Genomic DNA, 25,486 nt, shown 5'->3' on the forward strand with positions numbered 1-25,486 from the left:
TCAAAGCTTTTGTAATAGTTAAGCCTACCATAAGAAATATATGAATCTGGATTGGAAATCTTTCAAATCAAGTTCAAGACTAAGCTTATTTCTGGGTCTTTAGGCCTTGAAGTCAGCAGAGTTTAATGCTTTGAGATCAAACGAAAAAAGGAAAAAAGCAATGACTCCTCACTTTTGCATCTTAAACCATCCGGCACCATATATCATCATGTGTGTCTGTTGGGGCTCAGATAACATATAGCTGCCAATTAGAGTGTTTGTTTAAGGCATAAGCAGAAATCTGTGGAATTAATATGTTGCGATTTCTGACTTCATTGGACCCTCAAGCTTATTTTTAATTCATAAAAGATTACTACATACAAAATATATTTCCAAGTCAACTTAAATACACTTTGGTAATCTGTTCTTCTGATAATATTTTACCTCTGCAATAAATAAAAGTAAACTACCCTCTTTTCTTGGCTAAGCTAACTATAAAAAAAATAGACTCCTGTAACCAATACACTCATTTACCCTAGATAGCCTACTGATTTATCTAAAGCATTTGTACACAATAAATTACACCACACAGCTTGTAAAAATAACACATAGGCAGTTAAAAGAATCCGAACTAAATAGAGTGAACGCAATACCGAGAACCACAAAACATTGAAATATATATTGAGATATATCAGCTTGTTCAGGATAATGTGCATGCACTGAGTTTGACAACAAACCTGGACCCTGGCTCTGCTAGCTTTGCTTTGGTTGGACTTCACATCTGGAACCGGAAATCTAGTTAACACATCCTCAACTGGTAGTGCTTGTTTGTAAGTAGTTCACAATTGGCCTAGAAGTTGGGGATGCAGAGCACCAAGCCTAGCGATCTTGGTCTTTTAAAGACCAAGTGTTTGCAGGGCAAGGATGGAGAAAGACACGCTTCATCAGCTGAGAGCTCCCAGCTACACCTAAACAAACTTACAGCGTCTGTCCTTCAGAACCAAGGACAGACTGTCACCCAGAGCCCTTTAAAGCTTGTCATGCTTCGAGACGATGTACAGAACGCCAGTCCATTACGGATCTTTTTCGAAGGGTCAGTATTCTGCTGCGAATGTCTGATGGAGCGTTGGATTTGTCACTTGCTACATATTAGCCCGGTTTGCTGTCCAAACGGAGAGCATGGGGGCTGGGTGGACACCCCGTCTGTCCAATGCTAGTGTTAACAGAGCCACGCCCAGAGGTGGAAGCGCTTGTTTATAGTCTTTGATCAATATTCAGATTTATACTGCAATCACATTTGAATACAGTGTTGTAAGGTGAGGGATGTGTGAGCGGTTGTGTGTGTGATGTATGGGGAGAGGAGGGGCATGCAGATGAAGTAAGGAAGTTATTACACTGAATCAGTGTTTGGTGCTAGGAACAGAATACCTTCTTATCTACTTCTTAAACGCTGTGTTTCAGATTGGAAAATAAAAACAAAAAGTTTGTGAATAATGCTAAACAATAATAAAACATAAATCCTTTATGATACGATAGAAACTATTGTGATCAGGTAGTATGTAACTGCAGAGAACGTCTTTGTCCAGTCTGCAAAACTTGCACCATAACCTCAAATGACTGATGTCTCCATGACTGCAGTACATTTTCCACTAGAGGGAGCCAGATCTGAAATGATCCCGCGTACTCAGACGGCAAGGTGACTTGAACGACACCGTGGCCACCGTAAAGAATGTTGACCCTGTTTAAAGTGCATTTCTGTCTCAGCCACCATAGAACAGATGTGACGTACACTCCTCTAGCATACAAAGAGCACGGATGAACTTCATGGTCTAACAGGACCATGCTTAAAGCAGACGTCAACAAAAATGTAAATACATACACACAAACATACATAACTCGTATCCCCAGTAGAACATCAGAATCAATATTGCACATAACATTAAAAAATAAATTTTATAAATAAAATTTCCATACCACTTTTAAAAGCATTCTCATGATACAACAAATAACGTGTAGCTACTGAAATCTAGTGTTTCCAACACTGTTGGGTTATACAAAGCCAAAGAGACACCGAATAACCATTCATACCACAGTTTCATCCTAATCTAATTAACATGGGTCTGAATAGCAAAATACAGCACAACATGGAACTATAAAATGCGTCCAATCATTGTGTTACGCCGTGTCCAGCCGCGGTGCCCCAGCTGATGTACATGTCTCACGTTGCACACAGGCAACACGTGCATCTCACGTTTGCTCCTACCCACTACATACAATACACAATATAAACCATGAAAACAAATACACACACACACACGCACGCACCATGCAAACAGGAATAAAAAATACAAACAATCTGAAATCATCTGTTAAATTAATCTTTTTTTTTTTTTCCTCGGCCGTCTTTTTCACGAACGCGCGTGAAGGCTCAGTCTACGCAGGCAGAACGCTCGAGCCACAAATCTAGAGTGCACGCGCTGGCTCAGAGTGAACAGTGTGCCCCCCCCCCCCAATAAAAGCAGCCACGTGCGGGCACGCTTCACTCCACGAAGGACGTCGTCAACAGAACATTGTCACGAAGCCGTCCGGGTGGACCAGCTCAGCTTCCCATTTAGACGCAAACGTGGACTGACTTGTTGTTGATGATGTCTTCAATGCAATAATCACCAGCACTGATATGTATTTTTTCTACCTTTCCGCACTACTATTTGAATATATACCTTTAAATATCTATTCTTGTTCTATGTACATACACACAATACAACTCAATCTACTAGCAGCATTCACAACTTATGAGAGGTTTTCATAATCATTTAAACAGAAAATACTGTTATTTGTAGTTTGAATAAACTATACCTTTATCTTCCAATAAATAAATATATATATATATATATATATATATATATATATATATATATATATATATATATATATATATATATATATATATATGATAGAGGCCTATCTACCACAAGTGCAAGAGACCATAACAATTTTCTCTGAATGCAAACAAAAATATACTATAGCTATGACAGCTATTTATGCTGTGGAAATGATGCAAAGTAAAATCCACATATATAAAATATATGCATACAAAAATAAATAATGCAATGATTACACAATTTCCCAATTTCATCTATTGCACAATTCATTTAAAAATGCACTTTGAAATGTTAATTGCCTATAATTTTAACCATTTGGTTATAAGCAACCTAAAAGGTGTTTTCAAAGAACTCCCTCAGCTACTCAGATTAGACTTTGCATACAACTGACACTAGTCTGCATAGAGTTGGACTTGATACTTCTTTTGTCTACTAATAACTGTTATTCCTTCTAAACTACTTTCAATTTAGCATGAAAGTTCATGTTGGTATCTTTCTTGTTTATATGTTGCTAACAATATACTGTAATATATAGCTGTGTAACATTTACAATCATATTTTGGTGTGGTCCATCACAAATAATATTATATTGATAATTTTTTTAAAAACTATACTTTAAATAGAGATGTCTGTAAATGTAATAAACATGTTTTTCTTTTTGTATAAAGGGGGAAAACCTGTTAAATCCACACTCACAAATGAAACACACACACACAGACACACAGACACACACACATACACATGCACACACACATTCATGTAATGAATCCACAGACTCATTAAATCACTTTGTTGCACAGTGGCTGCCAGTGCAGGTTGAATGCTTGTGAAAGGGGCTTCAGTACAGTGTGGTCCGCTTGCCGACATCATAACCAGAACCCTAACGCCGTCCCAAACCCTTTTGTGGAGCTGACCCTGTGAGGTAAGAACGTTTCCTTACCAGGCTTAGTTAGTGAATTCAAGGGGAAAACACTACACCAATAATTGTCAGTACCTCAGCGATTGTACATTATTTACACTAATCCACTAACATCCAGCTGGACACCCCCCCTCCCCGCTCCTCCTCTAGCCAGAATCTCCTTCTCTCAGACAGCAAGTCACAGATCCTCCCGCTTTTGTTTTTTGGCATGCGTCGTAGCCGGCGGAGGCCTGCCAGCCACGTCCGACCGAGAGATGGAAAAACAATGAGGCGTTTACAGAGGAGCCCAAACAAAACGACAGAACTGTGCCAAGAAAAGGGAGTGCACTGATAACCCCCGCCCACCCCAATAACCCCGCCCCCCCCCTTACGACCCCGCCCACTCCGACTTCTCCTAACGGCACGCAAGTTTCCTAGGGCAGCCTGGAACTGTTTTCACCTCGGTCCCCCCCCCCCCCAAAAAAGCGAGGCCTTGGCGAACTGAAACGGAGGAGGCGATCGAGACGAGAGCCCCTCTCCTCGGTGCTCGACCTCGCTGGCAACAGACGAGGCTTATGGGAGAGCCGTCTGCACTGGGTTCAGATCCCTCTGCCCAGCTGTCAGGAGTCTATCAGGAAACTCATCACTCCCTCACAGTGATGGAACGAACGACAGATCTTCTGTAGGCAGCTGCTGTCGTCCTGGCAAGTTGTTTTTTTTTTTTTTTGTACATAAACAAACGCAAGTAATAAAATGTAAATAAGGCCCTAAAGGTAACACACATTGCCTGACGCACAGGCGCCATTGCAACTACTCTTGAATGTCTCCTAATGGGAATAAGAAGCGTGACTGGAGCTGGGATGAAGGAACATTCTGGAATGCAGCAGATCCTGACATCATTAGTTGGCCCTCGTAACAAACATGGCACTGAACTCAGGAGCTGAACTTGTGGGTCACCAGCTCACAATGAACACAGACTGGGAGTAGACCAAGAACGTAAGAAAACTGGCTAGCAGATCACAGTAAGGGACTTTTCTGATGGTGGTCTGAAGAGGGCGTGGGAGTAATACTCTTGGTTTTAGGGTGCGGTTGGGGTTCTTGGGCTATTGCTTGGGGCATCTTGTGAGTTGGGTGTGTGAATGTGAGGTTGGAAGGGTTTAAGGTTTGGGGTATTTGGGGTGGGATGGGTTGATGCGGGGTGGTCTTTCAAGAATAGATAGTGATGACCTCCCGACCTCCACCACGCACAAGGAGGACCCGGTTGATACCCTCTGTTAAGACTTCAAGGAACTCCATGTCTGGGAAAGGGGTGTACAGTTAAAGAAGACAGGTCATGTTGCAGTGCTCAATAAAAGTAACGTTTTCTCTGCAGGGACACAATCACGCATGCATGCACGGATGGAGAAAGCAGAGGATACAGTTCTCGTCACCGTTCCTGTTCTTGGGAGGTCCAGGCATGTTGAGAAGGACCAGCTTGGCCTCCTGGGACTTCTTGACAATCTCACCATTGAGTCTGAGAGCAGTGTGCATGCGCCTGACGTTGGACTGGTTTCTGAACAACGGAGGACGACTGACGGTTAGACCACATGTACCATCATAACCAGATGCACGGACGTGAGAAGCAGGACTGAATACTCACAGATTCTCCCATTCTCTGCAGCATGGCAAAAGAAGAAACAAAAACATGGAAAAAAAACAACAGTGAACACAACGTTCTCAAATCCCTCACAGATTTTTTATCACAATCCTCTGCCCAATTAAAATCTTGACCTCAGCCCAAAGTCAACACGTTTCCAATTTATGCTTCGTAATAACATTTTGCGCAGCAGATGGCGCTGCAGCTCAAAGCAACTGAGTCCTGTGCTCGTTTGAACAGAGATCCCCACAGAGGGACAAGGAGCCATTTTCTGATGAGCAAATACACAGGTGCCTGGTTTCATTTTACACCCAAGCAAAAGACCGTTAAGAACCCTTCGCAGATCAGTGGACGATCTGCTGTCCATCCTTAACCGTCAACGGAAAGTCGATTCAGACACGGACGCAGGCGTCTGCACTTACGGTTTCATGCTGAACAGGTCTTTAATGCCTTCGGTCAAGCTGACCACTTTAGGCTTGGCCTTGTCACCATCACATTTGGCTTCGGTCCAGGACATCTGGACCGCCGTGCCAGGGGTCTCGGCCTCGGCGACGGGTGACTGGGGCGTGGCTGGGGTGGGCGGGTTCGTGCTCTTGTCGTGGATGAGCTGCTCCTGTAGGGGCGAGGACACAGCAAATATGCTGATAGGAGGCGGGGCCAGGGCGGGGCATGCACGCAGAACAGCAAGAGGGACAGATGAGGAGGTAGAGTGGTTGTTCCAGTAGAAGAAAAGAGAGAACCATCATATCAAAAGATGAAGAGAGGAGATACTGAAGTCAGAGGGAAAGAGAAAGATTGAGAGTAAAAGAGAGAAATAGTGAGAGAGAGAGAGAGAGAGAGAGAATGGAAGAGAATAAGAAGGAAAGTAAGAGAAGAGCAAAAGGAGCTGCCCCAGTTATTAGGGTACACAGGGGCCTGTGGCCAGAGCTGCCCAGTGATTAGGACACACAGGGCCCTGGGGACCTGGCATGAGAAATACAATTCATGTGGGTTTTTTAACCTTTCTACTCTCTAACCTTTCTAATTATTAAAAATTCCCACTAAACACTCATATATAGCTTAGGTTTGTGGCTAATGTAGTTCTTATTTGTGCCCTTATTGTATAAAAATGAGGCTAACAATCACTTTGTCATTCACTTGGTGGCTCTTCTGAGACCAGACGAGACCACAGAGTATCTGAGGTTGCACTTTAGTAAGCAGAATTCACACCCAGTTATCAATTATTACTGAAATGTCACATTACAGGTACACTTTTGTTTGATGGCATGAGTTTGTGCTTGACATATGTTTGACAGAAATTTTAATACAATAGTTTGGTGCTGTAAGCAGTTTTACATTTATAGCTGTATGTAAATTTAATTCTGTTTCTGGTCACAAAACTCTACCAGAAGTGTAGTCAGCTGAACATTTACCAATATAAAACCAACTAGCATAATACTAGATACTGGTGTACTGGCAAATGTAACTGTATGAGTAGGCTGAATATGATAAACCACATAGATCACAGATCAGATTCATATTTGGGTGTATGATGTGGTTCAGCCGTGTAACTTCTGATACAGGGTCAGCTGTGTAATGTCTGATACAGGGTCAGCTGTGTAACGTTTGATACAGGGTCAGCCGTGTAACATTTGATACAGGGTCAGCTATGTAATGTTTGATACAGGGTTAGCCATGTAACGTTTGATACAGGGTCAGCCATGTAACGTCTGATACAGGGTCAGCTTTGTAACGTTTGATACAGGGTCAGCTGTGTAACGTTTGATACAGTGTCAGCTGTGTAACGTTTGATACAGGGTCAGCTGTGTAACATTTGATACAGAGTCAGCCGTGTAACGTCTGATACAGGGTCAGCTGTGTAACGTTTGATACAGGGTCAGCCGTGTAACGTCTGATACAGGGTCAGCCGTGTAACATCTGATACAGTGTCAGCCGTGTAACGTCTGATACAGGGTCAGCCGTGTAACGTCTGATACAGGGTCAGCCGTGTAACGTCTGATACAGGGTCAGCTGTGTAACGTTTGATACAGTGTCAGCTTTGTAACGTTTGATACAGGGTCAGCCGTGTAACGTCTGATACAGGGTCAGCCGTGTAATGTCTGATACAGGGTCAGCCGTGTAACGTCTGATACAGGGTCAGCCGTGTAACATTTGATACAGGGTCAGCTGGCTGTCTGTGTAGTACCTCTTCTTCGGGTTTCTCCTCCTTGCTCCCTGAAGCCGTCTCCTCAGGCACGCTCAGCTGCGTGGTGACCGCTGTGGGGTTCTTGCGGCGTATCGATCCACGGGAACTGTCCGTGATGCTCTGGATCTGAGGGAACGTACACCTACCTCAGATTCTGAAGACATAACCAGTCCATTTCCTAAACCGCCCCTCCTGACCCAGTCCTGGCTCTGATTCCCATGCCAGAGGACAGCTTAGTGACGTCTTTGCTTCATTCAGTCTAACTTCTCATATACTTTGTGCACTGAAGCAGGTGACCGAGCAGGAGGGTCACTAAACCGTGAGGTGCGGAAGGACCTGCTCTAGAGAGGAAACTAGGAGTGGATTCATGACTGAATGTCCTGTAATATGGTCATGCAAATGGTGGCAAAACCACTTAACAATAACAAAATGATGTCTGCGTCACCTCAGGTGTACTTGTGGCGTACTCGGGAATCACATGAGCTACTACTAATCTCCTTATACACCTCTCCTGAGGCACAGAATGGTTGGAAAGCTAGTTTGCTTAGCTTGGGCTGATAATCCCAGCAGCTGGAGTGTGTGTGTGTGTGTGTGTGTTGTTGAGGGTGTGTTTGGGCTCTTGCCTCCCGCTCACGCTCCGTCTTGGTAAGGTTGATCTGTTTGAGGATCTGAGAACGTTGCTCCATCATCAGGGTCTTCTCGTAAGTATAGGCTGAGATATCACTGTCATGCTGAAGAACAAGGGTGAGTGGAAGAGAAGAGAAGAGAAGAGAAAAGAAGGAAGAAAATAGAGGAGAAGAAAAGAGAAAAGAAATTAGAGGAGTGACAAGAAAAGGAGACAAAATAGAGGAGAAGAGAAGATGAGAGAAAAATAAGAGAAGAAATGAGAAGAGAAAAGAAGAGAAAGGAGAAAAGAGAGATGTCATCAGCAACCAGAAAGTTAAAATGAGTCCTAAAATGAGACGACATGCAGCGAGGACAGGACAGGACAGGACGGCCTGAAGGAACGAGAGGCTCACCATCTCCACCACCTCCACCTGAGCATCGATACGCAGGTGGTAAAGGAAGGTGGTCAGATCCTTCTTCATCTGAATGGAGTTGTCATCCATCTGGGCCACGGTGAAGATGCGCATCTTACACTTCCTCCATACCTTCAACGAACACACACACACACGCACACGCACACGCGCACACGCACACACACACACACACACACACACACACACACACACACACACACACACACACACACACACACACACACACAGAGTGAAAACTCTTAAATATATACTCACCACCTACTTTATATACATTGATTTACTTCTCACACGGGTAGGCTCCTGTCTATAAGCCATCTGTTTGTTCTGCCTAATTAGTGCCTGCCATCCTCTTCATCAGTAATCAGTTGCTGAAACTTCATCACGCATTTGCTGGAAGCAGGATGTCTTTGGTTGATATAGCAACCCAAAACACCTGCTACCACGTCAGTGCCACTGCGGAGAGGAGAACGTCTCACCACCTGAACAACATCTGGTCGGCAGTGGTCACATGAACCAGAAAGTGACGGTACTGAAAGGGTAGAGGTTGCGTGTCAAATAGCTCCAGATGGGCCTCAGAACGCTCCTGCACGTGGAACCACGCATCAGCGAACGAGGGGTATGTAATAAAGTGACAGCAGCTGCAAAGTAGGTGCTTTGAATAAATTGCACAGGCGTGCTCTGTCTACCTAGAAGTCATCCTCTATTTCCTGTTAGGGGAGGGGGGGGGGTGTTACGGTAGGACAGGCGTCGCCGTGCCGACCTTGTGCTGTCGCAGCAGGAAGGGGAGGAGCATCAGCATGCCGCCGTCGTGGACGATCCACCACACGTCGATGTGACCCTCGGTGAAGCGCTCGCCGTTGGACGGGAACGCCGCCGTGTTCTTGGCCACGAGCAGCGCCTCGCTGGCCGCCGTCGTCTCCCGGACCAGCTCTGAGGGGCGGAGCCAACATCCCATAGTGATTCGCACAAAGGGCGCTCCACACCCACCGAGTGCCTCGGCACGGAAGCGTGACTTCGGAATTTTCGGAGGTCGGAAAAAGGACGCGGCGTTATTCGCCCGAGGAAATTCTACGCATGGCAAAGCTCACGCGCTTCCTCACTTTCAAATAAACGTGGCCCGAAAGCCATAAATACATATTTATAATTCTGTTTTACAATAGTTTAGAATAAAAACGCTGCACATATCGTCGCCCTGCTTGGACGCAGAATTGTCGTTTTGCGGTTTCGTGGATGGACGCGGGGGCGCGTAGGCGGAGCGTAGGGCCTCACCAATGAAGTTCCGCCACATCTGGTGGTCCTCCGCCTGTTTCCAGTTGCGGGGCCAGCTGACCAGCACGGTGTTGTGCTGGAGACCCCCCAGACCGCTGGCCTGTACCAGGTGGGACGTGGCGTCGCGGATGTTGGACGAGACCACCACCTGGCAGAAGCCCTTCACCTTCTCCGTCTCCATCAGCTTCTTCAGGGACTGCGATGGATGAGAAGGGAATGAATCGCTCCTTGTGATTTTGACGTTCGTTCACATTCTCCAGTGAAACTCACGAACGGGGATTGTGTCCACGTAAGAGCGTCTGGTCTTCATATGTGTAATAGTGTGTGTGTGTGTGTGTGTGTGCTACCTGCTCGGCCTGCTGGGCCTGAGGGTGGTTGTCCAAGAAGGTGCCGGCCAGGGCAGTGCCCACTATGGTGAGACCCTTCCCTGCCTTTAACTGACTGGTCAGAGAGAGGAGGCGGGGCTGCTCAACATTCTGTTCTGAATCCACACTGACCAGCACCAGGATTTGGGGCCTGGAGAGACAGAGAGAGAGAGAGAGAGAGAGAGAGAGAGAGAGAGAGAGAGAGAGAGAGAGAGGAATGAGAAAGAGGGAGAGGTGCAGGGATGGTAGTGAAAGGACATAAATAATATTCGCGTGTATTTTTGTCTTTCTATGACTAATTTAGAATGTCGGGCAGTTTAGCCTCAAGCCGTTTGGCTAAAAACAGGAAGCGTGAAGTGCACAGAGTGATCCTTGTCCTCGTGACATATTAAATGTTCTCAGACGGCTCCGGTCTGGTCCGGTCTGGCCCGCGACCTGGCGCGCACGTGCGTGAGGGCGCGTGTGCCGCGTGTGCCACGCTCACCTCCAGTTCTTGGTGTGAGGCGGCCCCTCCTCCAGCCTCATCAGGGCGTAGCGGGCGGCGCTGAGGGACAGGCCACGTATTCCATCACCCCACTCCTTCTCCGCCCTGTCAGCAGAGCAGAACCCCCCACCCCCCACCCCCGGGACGAGTCAGTGGGAAGTCACCCTAAAGCGGCGAGGCCGTTATCCTCCGGCCGAGTCCCGCCCCCCCCTGTTTCTCCTCGCTATCTCAATCCCCCGGGCTTAGGTCATCCACGCAGCATGGCTCGCAACGAGTTTAAAAGGAAAGACACTAAATAAACCCAATCCCGGACTGAGCTCCGCCTCTCCCTGGCTGGGAGGATTAGACAGAGAGCAGAACCCCTGAAGCATTAAATGCCAAAAAACCAATCTGTCTCTCCCCATCGAGGTTACGCTCCACTCACCCCCGGAACTCGATATACTTGTAGATACAGCCGGCGATTGCCATAGCAACGATGGCATAGTACCAAGAGCAGATGAACATGAGCGAGAGACACAGACTCATGCCCAAGAACGACAGAGTCCTGTGGAGAGAGAGAGAGAGAGAGAGAAAGAAAGAGAAAAAGAGAGAGAGAGAGAGAGACAGGATTTTCAATGTTTCCCTAATAGCAGGCTGAATGTGCCAGTGACCCTAGCCTGGACAAGCTGCAGTTGGTATGTTCTGCAGGTATGTGTGGGTTGATTGGTTTGTCCTCTGGAATTGTGGGGAGGCGAGTGGATCCGTCTCATCTCCAGCCAATCCCGTCGCTCAGAATTCTCTGTGTGTGTGTGTATGTGTGTGTGTCTGCTATTCATACCAGTGGTAGAACTTAAAGCGGGGTCTCCAGTTGGGGGTGCGTAGCAGGGTTTGTAAGGCACAGGCCAGGTTGACGAACATGTAGCACATCAGGAAAAACCTGTCAGAAGGGAGGAGGTGTTGAAAGGGTCGGAGGTGTTGAAAGGGTGGAGGTGTTGAAAGGGAGGAGGTGTTGAAAGGGTTGGAGGTGTTGAAAGGGTGGAGGTGTTGAAAGGGTTGGAGGTGTTGAAAGGGTTGGAGGTGTTGAAAGGATGGAGGTGTTGAAAGGGTTGGAGGTGTTGAAAGGGTGGAGGTGTTGAAAGGGTGGAGGTATTGGAAGGGAGGAGGTGTTGAAAGGGAGGAGGTGTTGAAAGGGTTGGAGGTGTTGAAAGGGTTGGAGGTGTTGAAAGGGTGGAGGTGTTGGAAGGGTTGGAGGTGTTGAAAGGGTTGGAGGTGTTGAAAGGGTTGGAGGTGTTGAAAGGGTGGAGGTGTTGAAAGGGTTGGAGGTGTTAAAAGGGTTGGAGGTGTTGAAAGGGTGGAGGTGTTGAAAGGGTTGGAGGTGTTGAAAGGGTGGAGGTGTTGAAAGGGTTGGAGGTGTTGAAAGGGTGGAGGTGTTGAAAGGGTGGAGGTGTTGAAAGGGAGGAGGTGTTGAAAGGGTGGAGGTGTTGAAAGGGTTGGAGGTGTTGAAAGGCTGGAGGTGTTGAAAGGGTTGGAGGTGTTGAAAGGGTGGAGGTGTTGAAAGGGTGGAGGTGTTGAAAGGGTTGGAGGTGTTGAAAGGGTGGAGGTGTTGAAAGGGTGGAGGTGTTGAAAGGGTTGGAGGTGTTGAAAGGGAGGAGGTGTTGAAAGGGTTGGAGGTGTTGAAAGGGTTGGAGGTGTTGAAAGGGTGGAGGTGTTGAAAGGGTTGGAGGTGTTGAAAGGGAGGATGTGTTGAAAGGGAGGAGGTGTTGAAAGGGTTGGAGGTGTTGAAAGGCTGGAGGTGTTGAAAGGGTGGAGGTGTTGAAAGGGTTGGAGGTGTTGAAAGGGTGGAGGTGTAGAAAGGGTTGGAGGTGTTGAAAGGCTGGAGGTGTTGAAAGGGTGGAGGTGTTGAAAGGGTTGGAGGTGTTGAAAGGCTGGAGGTGTTGAAAGGGTGGAGGTGTTGAAAGGGTTGGAGGTGTTGAAAGGGTGGAGGTGTAGAAAGGGTTGGAGGTGTTGAAAGGCTGGAGGTGTTGAAAGGGAGGAGGTGTTGAAAGGGTGGAGGTGCAGAAGCAGTGCTGCTGCCCTGAGGTGCTCAAGCCGACAGGGGTTTACATGGAGAGGATGGGGGCCACCGAGTCCAGCGAGGCAATGAGGATTCCACTCTCGCAAATAGTAGCGGTCAGGAGCAGGGCCCACGTGGGCTCCCCGTTAGCTTTACCATGGCCGAATACCTGTTACACACACACACACGCGACACACACACACACACACACACACACACACACACACACACACACACACACACACACACACACACACACACACACACACACACACACACCACACACACACCACAGCATTAATAAAAGAAGGAATACTGTGACTGAGTGCTGCTTGTGCTTGTGGCTGTGTGTGTGTGTGTGTTTGTGTGTGTGTGTTTTATGCTCACTCTGAGGAATGGCACTATCCCGTCCCTGGCGATGGCCTGTAGAAGACGTGGGGCGCCCGTCAGACTCTGAAGTCCTGCCCCACAGGTGGAGAAGAAGGAGCCAAAGACGATGACCCAGGGAGACGGCCATGCCAGCGTCCCTATAACCAGATTACCCCTGACAGCCTCACCAAACCTGCCCACACACACACACACACACACACACACACACACACACACACACACACACACACACACACACACACACACACACACATACAGACACACACACACACACACATACAAGCACACACACACACACACACACACACACACACACACACACACACACACACACACACACACACACACACACACACACACACACAAACAAACACGAACCTGGATTACATTCAATTATTCAATTACCATTATCATTATTACTGATATCAATGATCAAACATTCAATTATCACATGATCTGTGTGAGAGAAAATCATCACAAACTTGGCACAAATGTTACAAATGCCATTCTCACTTTAAGAATGCAGAGAAAACTGAGAATTAGAAAAGTAAAGGTGTTGAGAGGCAGAGGAATCATACTTGTCCCTCAACACGGTCCCCTCAATGCAGGATCCAAACAGTAGCACACTGGACATGTCTGAGTGGCAGAGTTAAAGAAAGAAGACCAACTAGTCTTCATCACACGCCACAGAGAAAGCTGACCCGAGGTCAGTATTTATACATCGTAATCGCCACTTATATGGGCTTCAGGCTACTGGTCACCGGGCAACTGAGCGTGTGTGTGGAGCCATGTAGAAGGATACAGATGAAAGACGTGGTGCTGATGGCCATGATGGTGCCAATGGGGATGGACTTCTGAGCGTCCCGCAGATCACCAGAGCGGTTTGAGCCTGCCATGATGCCTGTCACACGCACGCACGCACGCACGCACGCACGCACGCACGCACGCACGCACGCACGCACGCACGCACGCACGCACGCACAAAACCAGCACAATGCAAACATCAGAGTTACCTCCAGCTTTAGATTCTTTTTTGGCTTGTTCAGATCGTCCATTATCATCTACAATCTATTAGTGTGAACTTTTTGAAGTTTAGTTGCAAAAAAACAAACAAAATAATGAACAAAACCATAAAAACCATACTGCACTAGTTAAAGATTAGTGCCCTAGATTAGAGCCCTAGATTAGTGTAGTAGAGAGAGAGAGAGGGATGTTGGAACAGGCCTCCACTTCTAAAGCGTGTCTGGATGGCAAGCCCAATCCACGTGGGATTTTCTTTAAGTCCTGCTTTTTTCAGGGTGTATTTCTGTTACGTGCGTTAAGCGTTTTGATTGTGTCACGCCTCACACAGGTGGCATGTTGAGCCTTATTGGCTGTGTCACCTGAGTATCGTTACGCTGTTACACGATCCCTTCGTAAACCTCGTTTTTGCATGATTGACTGTCAACCATTCCTGTGTTTTGTTGGTTTTCTTTAATTGTGGTCAGTGCATGCTAATGTTCGATTTCATCTCATTAGCGTCATCAAATCACATTTACATCCTTCCTATGGCGCACTTGTGTTCGCCTGCTAAAGACATCATTTCATACAGCTGCATTTGAATCTCTGATGCCCACAGGGACATTTTACCATAAAAAAAACTGACATCACCAGTAATAACATTAATGCAATTAATCTGCATGCAAATGAACCCATAACCAGATCTCGTTGGCTGCATTAGTCTGCGTGACGTGTCCCTTTAAGATCCAGGGCTCCGCGATGCGTTTGTAGCGTCTGCAGCAGTCATGGAACTGACCTGTGACGGAGGGAAAGTAGATGCCAACCAGCAGCGTGAAGAAGGAGGTGATGTCTGCCAGTACGTAGCGGTTGGTGTTGGTAGGCACGGAGTCTGGCTCCTCCACAGAGACGTAGCCCACCTTCTCCAGAAAACTCCCCTTCTCCAGATAATTCCCAAATAGATTCTCTGATGGAAGCAGGAATGGTGGAAGAGAAGAAAGAAGAAGAAAGAAGACTTGCTCAGAATGATGATGTACAAACTAGAGGTCTCGGGTCTTAACCTTTACGTCTCATTTTGCATGAACAAAAAAACGTTTTTGCATAAAGGTCGTTGCTGTATAGAGACGTAAAGGCACAAATGCCTCACGAAGGCAACGCTGGTGTAGATATCGATTCTCACATGTGCAGAATTATTATTTTTGAGAAAACAAATTGTTGCTACAGCATTACATTATAATGTGCAATAATTTCAACCAATCAGAAATAAGAGGGGTAATTTGGATGGCTTGATAACAGAATGCTGGTTTTATGACATGACAAGGGAAAAAAGACTGAGATAGGCCAGACGCATTAAGAATTTTAAGTGTACTTATTTATATTCCTGCTCATGATAATAATAATAATAATAATAATAATAATAATAATAATATAATATATAAAGTCACTTCCTTTCAACATCTGAACCAAGTTAACATCAAATCTCAAGTATAAGTCGGGTCAAGTCTTTCATCAGTGTTAGCCTCAAATAAGCCTCAAGTACTTTGCAACTCAAGTCTGACTTTGGTCAAGACATGTGACTTGAATTCCCCACATCTGGTATTTACCGATACAAGTAGCATGGGGCACATCTTATGCCGTAGTGAATTAAATTCTTCTCTAAAGGTTTGTTTGTGTGTGTGTGTGTGTGTGTGTTTGCACCTTTCAGAACGCCGCTGGTGACTCCAGGAATGCCTGACATCTCTGTCACGTTGTTGTTGGCAAAGTAGCTGTCACAGGTAGCGTTGAGGAGCTCCGAGTCACAGAAGAGCCTCCAGAGTTTGGTGGTGACTGTGACATTGTCCTGCTCGATCACCTTGGCACAAACATCAAACGCCTTCCACACCAGAGTCCGGTTCCCCAGAACACACACCCTGTGGGCAAGATCAACACAGAGGATTTCACAAACAGAGGCACCGTGACTGTGATGGCTTCGTTTATGCCTCAAATCCCCACTTTCTTCCTACTATACCCCACCAGTTCACACCTCAACCCAGTCAGTACTAACATTAAGAGCTGCATGTGCTGCATGAAAGAGACAATATATAAGAGATGAGAGCTAAGACATTAGCCAGCCCCCCCCCCCACCACGGCCAGGTGCTTACGGGAACACGGGGGGCTCGATGGCGGTCTTGATGACGCCGGCATAGACAGCCAGGATGGAGCAGATGACACAGGCCAGGAACACCAGCGCCAGCTTGTTGACGTACTTCACACCGACGAACACCACCACCGCCATGAAGGTGAGTACCAAAGTGCCATAGACTCGCATGTTATTCAGCATGGCGGCCTCCGCCTCCGGCCCCTCCAAGCCCTCCATCTTAAAGATGGCGGCCTGCGGCACGATGTAGATCTTAGGGAGAGACAGAGAGAGGACTTTCAGAGTAAATACAACTAATACAATAAACGTGACTGTCAAGAATAGCCCAGTGAATAGCGCAGTCAAGAATAGAAAGAAGAGGGAAGAGTTCTTGAGAAACATGTTAAGAGGGAGACAACGAGACTGTAATCCTGGTGATTCTTCACTGACGAATGACCTGCATGGAATCCTATTTAGTTGTGTCCCATTGGTGCTAATTGAACCAACCAAGCATGGAATTAAAGGTCCTAATGACTTACCATTAAGCCATATTGGATGCTTTTCTGAAACACTTTTAATATATCTAAACAGTCACATATTGTACTTTAAGGCCTCCTTCTAAATTTAGCTGTGCACATTTTATGGCACTAAGCCTTGAACAGTGTGTTTGGTTTAATTCATTTGTTCTTTAACTCCAACTTTGATGGAAATGAAGTGGTGGGAGAAGAATAAGCTTATTTGAATAATAAATGTCCACGCACACACACTCAAGTATGCACGTCTGGCCAGCTAGTTGTCATGGTGACCTATTCATCATATCGTGTCTCCCAGGGTAACAGTTTAAGTATCTCAGAACAGCACTGGACTCTTGTAACTAGCCATCTTTGGAAAAAAAAACTCCTTCAGGAATCCAGCAGCAAAAGACCCCTAACAAAAGACCCCTAACTGAGCCAGCACTGTGAGAGACTCCCATTTGACATTGGTGGTTAGGCCATCTAATTCAGATGGCAGAAAAAAGCCAGATAGACCTGTTCATTGTGAATGTGTGTGTGTGGGTGTCTGTATGTGTGTGTGTGTGTGTGTGTGTGTGTGGGGGGGGGTGTGTGTGTGTGTGTGTGTGTAAAACTGTGGTTGAGAAAGTTTAGAGAAAGCCTTGACATCCTAACATTCGTCACCTTTCCATTCACTAATGCACTATCCACATAATTACTCTTTCATGAAAGGAATGAGAGAGAATGAGAGACAGAGAGAATGAGAGGGAGAGAGAATGAGAGGGGAGAGAAGGAGAGACAGTGAGAATGAGAGGGAGAGAGAATGAGAATGAGAAAGAGTGAGAATGAGAGGGAGAGAGAATGAGAGAATGAGAAAGAGTGAGAATGAGAGGAACAGAGAATGAGAGAGATTGAGAACGAGAGGGAGAGAGAACGAGAGACAGAAATCATCACATGAGCGAGAAAATGGAGAAAAAACATGGAAGAATGAGAGAATTGAGGTGAGCAGTGAGGTAGGAAGGGGAGAAGCGAGTGGACGCCAGAGTGAAGGAGAGAGATGAGAGAGGGAATAAAATAGAGGGATATATGGGGGAAGAAGGCAAAAGTAAGAGAAGGGAAGACACAAGACTCCAGTGATAACGGTGCGAGTCACGCTCACTAGTGGCTCTTACCAGAAGGATCTCGATACAGCCCAGGATGTACATGGCCCCCGCAAACGTAGTTCCCAGGTAGAAACAGATCCCCACAGCACCGCCAAACTCAGGACCAAGAGAGCGAGAGATCATGTAGTAAGAGCCTCCAGCTGTGAAAAAAGAAATCACACACACACGCGTACACGCACGCACACACACACAAGGTGAGGTCACTACAAGTGACCCTGTGACTGTGGCATAGCCCATAATTACACCTCTAATTTCCTTTGTATAGATCGAATGAGGGTTAATTCACAGCATGGACATAAGCGCCAGGGGAATAATAGCAGCCTGTTGCTGACTGACAAAGAGCAGGAGCCCAAGCCAGCAATTTGTCCCCCACTCTTGCTCTCCTCCAATAAGAAGGTGAGGTTGAGGCTGTAATTAGCATAGGGCACAATGATAGGATCACGGATGCATAAATATAGGTTTAAGGGTATTGATGTCTGGACATCACAAAGATGTAATGCTGCCCAGGTTTGCTGCTTTAGACGGTGTAGTGGAGTTACCTGGTACTACTCCATTGGTGGCGATGGCACTCATCGAGATTGCAGTCAGCATGGTCTGGGTAAATAAAATGAGAAAGCAGACATACACATCACATATGGTTGACACACATATGCTTCACTTTGAGGCCTTTCGTTATACATCAGTGTGGTGCAGGAAATAAAGCCTTAATAGTTTATATAAAAGTTCAAAGTCAAGGATCAGCATGTCTATACCACAGCAGTGGCCACGGTTGAAGGTGTGAAGAGGTTTTCAGGTATCTCAAAGGTGTCTCAGCACAGGCGGTGTAGAGGTATGTAGATAAGGTCATTTAAAATACCTACACGCACTTGAGGTCCCACAGGCTATGACACAGTGCTAGCTAAAATAACAGCGCTCGTGGAGTCAGCCGACGCTCACCGAGGCTCCGTGTGGATCCACAACGTACATTTCACCTCGACAGCTAAAGATGGTGAAGGTGGGGTTGCAGGGAACGGACTCCGCCGTCGGCCATAAAGCGACGGGTGCAAACGTGCGGAGCTTTGAAGGTGCTTTCTGAGAAGAAGGACGGAGTGGCATCTGAGTGACACCACCCTCCCCGCACATGCTCAGAGAAGTGTGTGTGTGTGTGTGCGTGCGGGGGGGGGGGGGGGGCTACCTACGGTCAGTTGTGTGTTGTGTGAAGTGACTAGTGCATGATATATTAACCTGTAATTAAGCGTAATGGGGCCAGGCCTCTCTCTGAGGAGCTCTGATAAGACACTCATTGTTTAAGTGTTTTATCTGATGAAGCTTGAGTCAGGACCCAGGCGAGGGTCCACTTTATTACGCTTAATGCCACACTCTCGCACATAAACACACACTATAAAGCACTAAATCCTCAGACTTAACATCATGGCCCATAAGCCGGTGACATGACAAATACAGCCTGTGATTGGCTAATGTGCTTCTAGCAGCTGGCTCCTAAAACCCGCCCATCATGCCATCTGTCCCCAGCCGAGAGCCAATCGTTTTGCAGCAGCTGCATTAGATGATTTTCGCTCAAGAACAGGAACAGGCAGCGACTGCACAGAACGTCTTACTCAGGTAAGAAACATCCGCCAGGCTACACCAAGGGTTCCTGCAGAAAACACGCTTCCGGAAAACTCCGCGGTCGGCAGAGCTGAGAGCTTCTGCTCTGTCTGCCCACACAACGTTCACAGAGGAGCACGCAACGGCGGCCATGTAGCCTCCATACAACAAACTATCCACACACACACGCACACGCACACACACACACACACACACACACACACACACACACACCGCGGCTCTTGCTCCTCTAATTCAAGGTGTGTGCTTCTTGGCTGTTACTTAGCAACCAAGCATCAGGCAGATTTGGCTGTGGGGTGAATGCATGTTTACGCCCCGCGCCTCACATCAGAAACAGAATTCAGTCTAGCGACGACGCCAAGCCAAAGGCTACAGAGACAACGGAGGCTCCCTTTTGCTCTATAATTGGAAAAAGAAGCGGTTAGACAAATGAGACAAAAAAAAAAAAGTTAAAAGCTCTACCCGAGCCCGGAGTACGCGCCAAGTGTCTGTCGCGTGTAGATGTTAAACAGATCATCTCGTCATTACACAGCGTTGGTAGGAAACGGAAGCTTTGCACGTTGGGACTGAATGTTTGCTGTTACTCCTTTAAAAGCATCCGATCCTTCAGCGAGGTCTCTTCCGTTTCCACAGATATTCTGTTGAGAATTGTGTTTTGTGTGTGAGAGAACGGGGCGAGGGTTGTGTTTTCTTTTCTGGTGTCCAGTACGTGTTTGTTCCATTAATACTGTTTCAAGTAAGACGCTGTCTCTCCTGACAGGATGATATTTCCCTCTGCTGTCTATAAAAGGAACAGTGGACTCACTTCCATTCCATCTGTTGCTATGAGAGACACGCTATGATAAAAGTGGGTTCCAGCTGTCCGGCCGCGTGCTGCTGCCTTCCAGATGATGCAAACAGGGTTTTGCTGCTCCTGATGCAAAAACGTCCCCCGCGCACACCGACTCGTGCAGACCCGCATACTCATACAAAGACCCGATTAGATGTACTGCATTATATATGTACACTAAGTGGACAGTTCTGAAACCAGAAGGGATGGAGCGACGTCATCAGAACCTTCAGGTTAACAAATAAGTGTGCACACAGACAGACAGACAGACAGACAGACCGACAGACAGACAGGGGCTGTATAACAAAGTTGTCAAATTCACCTGAAATGCAAGGAAGACATGACAGTGAGCAGAGGATGACAGATGGAGAGAGACAGACAGAGCGAGTGAGAGTGAGAGAGAGAGAGAGAGAGAGAGAGAGAGAGAGAGAGAGAGGGGGGCACAAGCACTTTCGATACACCTAAAACACACATTACTGAAGCTGGCCACGCCGGGCCTCTCCTGGGAACAAGCCATTTTATGCAGGCCTTGATCTCGGCAGTTGGCGCCATGTATCTAGAGAACAGAGCCCAAAGAACACAGTAAGACTCTTAAACAGCCTCTTAAAGCCCAACAAAATGCATTCTTCGCCGAGTCCTTGGGGTAATCAGAGGCACGAGGGAAAAATCAATCATCCCTGGCAACAATCGATCGCCCAGGTGTTTTATTTAATTGTTTTTTTTTTCTCTCTCTGGTTTTGTTACAAACTGCTCTCAGTAATTTCCTGACAGTTTTAATTATTTATATGCCAGTTCTTTAATAGATGTGGTTCAATTCTTCCAACCAACTGCACTCCTTTTTGACTAATCAGTTTTTCCAGCACTGACTGTGCACTAGACTCGTACATTTATATGTATATCAGAATGTGTTCTGGCTCATTTGCCTTATGCTGCTGCGTAAGAATCAGTTGGCGTTATGTGGAGGGTTCTTCCGCTTCACCACAGGGTTAAAATGGGAACATCCGGACACAAACTGCCTTGCTTAAATGAATAGTTACCAAATAAACACTGCACTGCTCAGAATAAAGACCTGTGAAACTGCATTTGCCAAGAAAATGCCTTCCTGACTAGGACTCCAGCTATCTCCTAGTTGCATGTCATTTTACTTACATTTGGTTTGTAATTCTTGTGAAGAGATAGAGAGAATAGTGAACGCTGGTCCCACCCGAACGTGTGTGCGGAGGCCCTGCGGATCGCTGCACGCTTAGCGTGCTGGCCGTCAGGAAGCCTGCTAGAGGCTTTCAGCAGGTGTGGTGGTCTGAAAGGATTCAGATGCCCACTGAATGCTCAGTCCACGTAGGATATGCTGCAGAAAGCCCCCAGGTAGCTGCAACGAGTCATAAGATCAAATGTACGGTGGAACTCAAACGACTGGCTTTGCCACCGCACAAGAGAGGGGATATTCCGATGGAGCGAAAGAGGAGCTTCTAAATGTTTTCTCTCGGTGATCGTATTGTCGTGTCTCGAAAGGAAGATTGAAAGTAATTAATGTGGGACTTCGACGGTGGCGGAGTACGTCTCATTCAGTCAGAGTATACGTGAAGAGAGGCGGGGGAACGACAGAGCGGTTACTGCGCAGCTGGATGCCGGAGAGATGGAGGAAGAAGAGAGAGAGAGAGAGAGAGAGAGAGAGAGAGAGAGTGCTAGAGACAGAGAGAAGGAGAGATATGTGCGTGAGTCGGTTTGCTATACAAAGATTTGAAAAGCTACAGTTAAAATTAGATCTTTTAGAGGCACAGGGAAATATAGGGTGCACACTCACGTAAACACGCACGCACACACTCAAAACATAGAAATAACACGCTAATAAGCACATGGACTGTGACAAAATCACTCGCTCACATAGAAACCAATTGCAACATAGTATGCTACAGATACACCAGTGTAGAATACAGTGGGTAGAATGAGAAATTGATGAGCAACTGATCAGTTCCTGATCAGAATAAAGATGTATTTGATGGATTGAACTCTCCGGAGAGTTGAAAAGCCTGTTAATTGACTAGGTGTGTATAAACAATGAAGTGTGCTTCAGAATTTGGAACTAATAATCACAAGTCAAAGAAAAGGACCTGTGAAAGATAAAATCCCACAAAACTTTAATTGGCATCTTATTTATCTCAAGATCACCTAATGAACTGTTGCTCGATCATGTGATCAGACGACCAAGCCCAAGAGGCACATCCCCTCGAGGAGGGCTAATTATGCAGGGTTCAAATCAATAACTCACACCAGGGTTAGTTTCCAAAGGGGAAAATCGTTCAAATTTCAGCATGGAGACTTCTTCAGCCTAATAGGACTCATTTGATGAAGATAAAATCAATGTATTGTCTCATTGTTGCAGCATGACAACGGCATTCAAGACACTTGCCAAAAAACGCACCAGTGGAGTGTCATCTAAAGGAGGGGACAGCCTAGTAGCTCATTTCCTTATTTCAACCTGCAGAAAATAGGCTCATAACCTGGCTTCTATATTTGTTGCTGAAATGCTATATTTGAGCTTGAAAATTGATGGCGTTCCTCTTTTGAGGGACCTGTGCAGGAAGTGAACTAGTATTCAGTGGAACTGATGATCTTAGGTAATGAAATTAAATATATGGTGTTCTTAAAAAAGATCATAATATCTAGAGGCAATACAATGAGTTGAACAACCTTTCACCTAACGACAAGATCGTTAGCCTTATTTGAGACTTCCCTTCACTGATTACTTACTCTGAATTCACAAAGTTACATGACAACTGTTCATTTGGTCACCCAAATTACACATTTACAAATCAAACTTACCTAAGCTACCTAAGCCTGAATTCATCACAAAATAAATGATGGGTGTGGATTATTTCTCAAGAAGGCATAAGACTAGGATTATAAGCCCATGTGCAGTATGAGAGTGTGACCAGGTGTGTGACCAGGTGTTTGAAGGTGTGTGACTCACCGTAGAGCAGCACATGAGGACGATGATGAAGGCTTCGATGACTCCTCCGATACCCACCATCCAGGTCATCCTCAGAAACAGAATCACACCCAGAATATTCTGCATGCAGGGCATATATACTCCCATCAACGTGCCCATTCGCGGAGCCTGTGAACACACACACACACACACACACACACACACACACACACACACACACACACACACACACACACAACGTTTTGAGACAACCTATTCGTTTGTTTCTTGAGGGAAACAACTTATTATAGGAAATTAGCTGGTTCTGTTAGTTCTGTAGTTGCTTGTATCCTGGAGCCTCTGTAAGTATGTTGATTTAATCTCCTGATTGTAAATTCAATAATGTCTGTGTGTATGTGTTTGTATGTGTGTATGTGTAATGAATGTCTTAGAAAAAAGAGAGAAACGCCACTCCCAAAATGTCTTAAATGAAGGTTTACCAGCAGCTTTTCTATTAGCGTAAAGAAACTGATAGTGAACTAATTGCATCTGACAAAGAAACCTCTATTGTATTGTATAATTGTTTAAATAACATTCTTTTTAAAACACTAGCTAAATTGTTTGATTTATTTCTAGGTGCTCTATGTTGAGTCCTAAATGGTAGTTTTCTGTTTCTTAGTAAACAGCTTGTTAAGGGTGTTGTTACCCATCTGTTCTAATCAGGAGTAGCACAGTCTCACTCCTGCCTATCCGTCTTCCGCATTTCTTCGCTGGGCATGAGGATGTCGTTTAAGCCTTCAAAAACCCAATAAATGAAACTCAGAGATGTTTTCTCAAAGAATAGGGTACAAACCTTTCTTTCAAGTTTCATTTAATTTATTCTACATTATAGCAAATCTGTTTTTCTGGCTACATAAATGACAGAAGAAAGAACGTTTGGTGATATTCCTGCTTTTAAGAAAGGACACTGGTGTGCTCCTGAGGTCGTCAGCATGTCAAAAACAACCCTTGCGAATTGTAGTTCTCACATTACTTGGGCTTGTTTAAGAGTGGCTGCAGTTACAGCTCAGCTGCAGTTTGAACCCATCTGGTAACATCCATTTCACAGATTTATGGCAATTTTTATGCAAACTAAAAGTGAAGGCAATACACTCAATCTACACTCCTCTAACTGCTCGGTACAGAAGTGTCAAACAAGGTCTCACTGTACAGCAGAGGTGGACATCAGGATTATGTTACTGTGCTTATCCTACACAAAACCAAAGACAAGAGACAAAACCTACAAAAGTAGGACAAGGACTCCCTCAGCCCACAACTCAGGGACAAATGAGGGCTGGACATTGTTTTAGAGATCACTGTGATGATGAGACTGGCTCAAAGCATTCTAGCTGATGTTTATGGGGTGACAAACTACATTGGTTGGTTGTGTGGTGTGTGTGTGTGTGTGTGTGTGTGTGTGTGTGTGTGTGTGTGTGCGTGTGTGTGCGTGTGTTGTGGAAGCAGGTAAGGTGAAGGTAATAATGAGGAACATAGTAAGTGAAGGAGGGTCTTCTTTTGTCCCTTCTTTTCTTTCTGACATGTTTTATGTGTAAATGAAAGCTGTTTACACGGCAATAATCGTGACGGCACGAGGTTCACTAGTGCAGGGTTTTTCAAACTATGGGTCGTGACCCTAAAATGGGTCGCGAGGCAAAAAAAAAGGGTCGCTAAAAAATAAATGTTAATATATTTAATAAATTATATTTATAGCGCGCGACTGCGCGAACGGCGGAGGCGTTAATACTTGGCGATCGATCGCGATATAATAGTTAAACTCCGTCAACAACTTACGTTCGCCGCCCCCCCCAGTCAACAACTTACTTTCGCCACCCCCCCCCCGGGCAACAACATGCGTTCGCCACCCCCGTCAACATCTTACGCTCGCGACCGAGTATACTGTATATATATTTCTTAGTAGGCTGGGTCGCGGGAAAAATCATGGACAAAATATGGGTCGTTAGAAAAAAAGTTTGAAAAACACTGCACTAGTGGACGCCACAGCCAATCACATACAACAAAATGTCTGCGGCAGCAGGAAGGGAAATGCCAGTGTGGTAGAGCTGCACAATGAAGAGCTGCACAGTGAAGAGCTGCACAGCGAAGAGCTGCACAGTGAAGAGCTGCACAGTGAAGAGCAGCGCAGTGAAGAGCAGCACAG

General features: G+C 46.0%; 1 protein-coding gene across 2 annotated transcripts in view; it reads right to left on the reverse strand.

Moving 5' to 3' along the window:
- Nucleotides 1-4,432: 4,432 nt before the first annotated feature.
- slc12a5a (solute carrier family 12 member 5a) overlaps nucleotides 4,433-25,486 on the reverse strand; it is a 125,477-nt gene continuing 104,423 nt past the window's right edge. For both annotated transcript variants that reach the window (XM_077013954.1, XM_077013955.1), the window contains exons 4-26: nucleotides 23,332-23,478; nucleotides 18,466-18,520; nucleotides 17,936-18,066; nucleotides 16,298-16,545; nucleotides 15,855-16,066; nucleotides 14,956-15,123; nucleotides 13,963-14,061; nucleotides 13,739-13,796; nucleotides 13,158-13,332; nucleotides 12,821-12,939; nucleotides 11,556-11,654; nucleotides 11,163-11,282; nucleotides 10,739-10,843; nucleotides 10,237-10,405; nucleotides 9,890-10,085; nucleotides 9,381-9,550; nucleotides 8,600-8,731; nucleotides 8,204-8,311; nucleotides 7,581-7,706; nucleotides 5,818-6,008; nucleotides 5,399-5,413; nucleotides 5,178-5,311; nucleotides 4,433-5,057 (exon numbers count right to left, since the gene is read on the reverse strand). In XM_077013954.1, coding sequence (XP_076870069.1) covers nucleotides 4,966-5,057; nucleotides 5,178-5,311; nucleotides 5,399-5,413; nucleotides 5,818-6,008; nucleotides 7,581-7,706; nucleotides 8,204-8,311; nucleotides 8,600-8,731; nucleotides 9,381-9,550; nucleotides 9,890-10,085; nucleotides 10,237-10,405; nucleotides 10,739-10,843; nucleotides 11,163-11,282; nucleotides 11,556-11,654; nucleotides 12,821-12,939; nucleotides 13,158-13,332; nucleotides 13,739-13,796; nucleotides 13,963-14,061; nucleotides 14,956-15,123; nucleotides 15,855-16,066; nucleotides 16,298-16,545; nucleotides 17,936-18,066; nucleotides 18,466-18,520; nucleotides 23,332-23,478 — 3,069 coding nt within the window. In that variant the 3' untranslated portion in view covers nucleotides 4,433-4,965. The remainder of the gene's footprint in view (nucleotides 5,058-5,177; nucleotides 5,312-5,398; nucleotides 5,414-5,817; nucleotides 6,009-7,580; nucleotides 7,707-8,203; nucleotides 8,312-8,599; nucleotides 8,732-9,380; nucleotides 9,551-9,889; nucleotides 10,086-10,236; nucleotides 10,406-10,738; nucleotides 10,844-11,162; nucleotides 11,283-11,555; nucleotides 11,655-12,820; nucleotides 12,940-13,157; nucleotides 13,333-13,738; nucleotides 13,797-13,962; nucleotides 14,062-14,955; nucleotides 15,124-15,854; nucleotides 16,067-16,297; nucleotides 16,546-17,935; nucleotides 18,067-18,465; nucleotides 18,521-23,331; nucleotides 23,479-25,486) is intronic.

This window comes from Brachyhypopomus gauderio, chromosome 8 (assembly GCF_052324685.1).
Source record: "Brachyhypopomus gauderio isolate BG-103 chromosome 8, BGAUD_0.2, whole genome shotgun sequence".
NCBI lineage: Eukaryota > Metazoa > Chordata > Actinopteri > Gymnotiformes > Hypopomidae > Brachyhypopomus > Brachyhypopomus gauderio.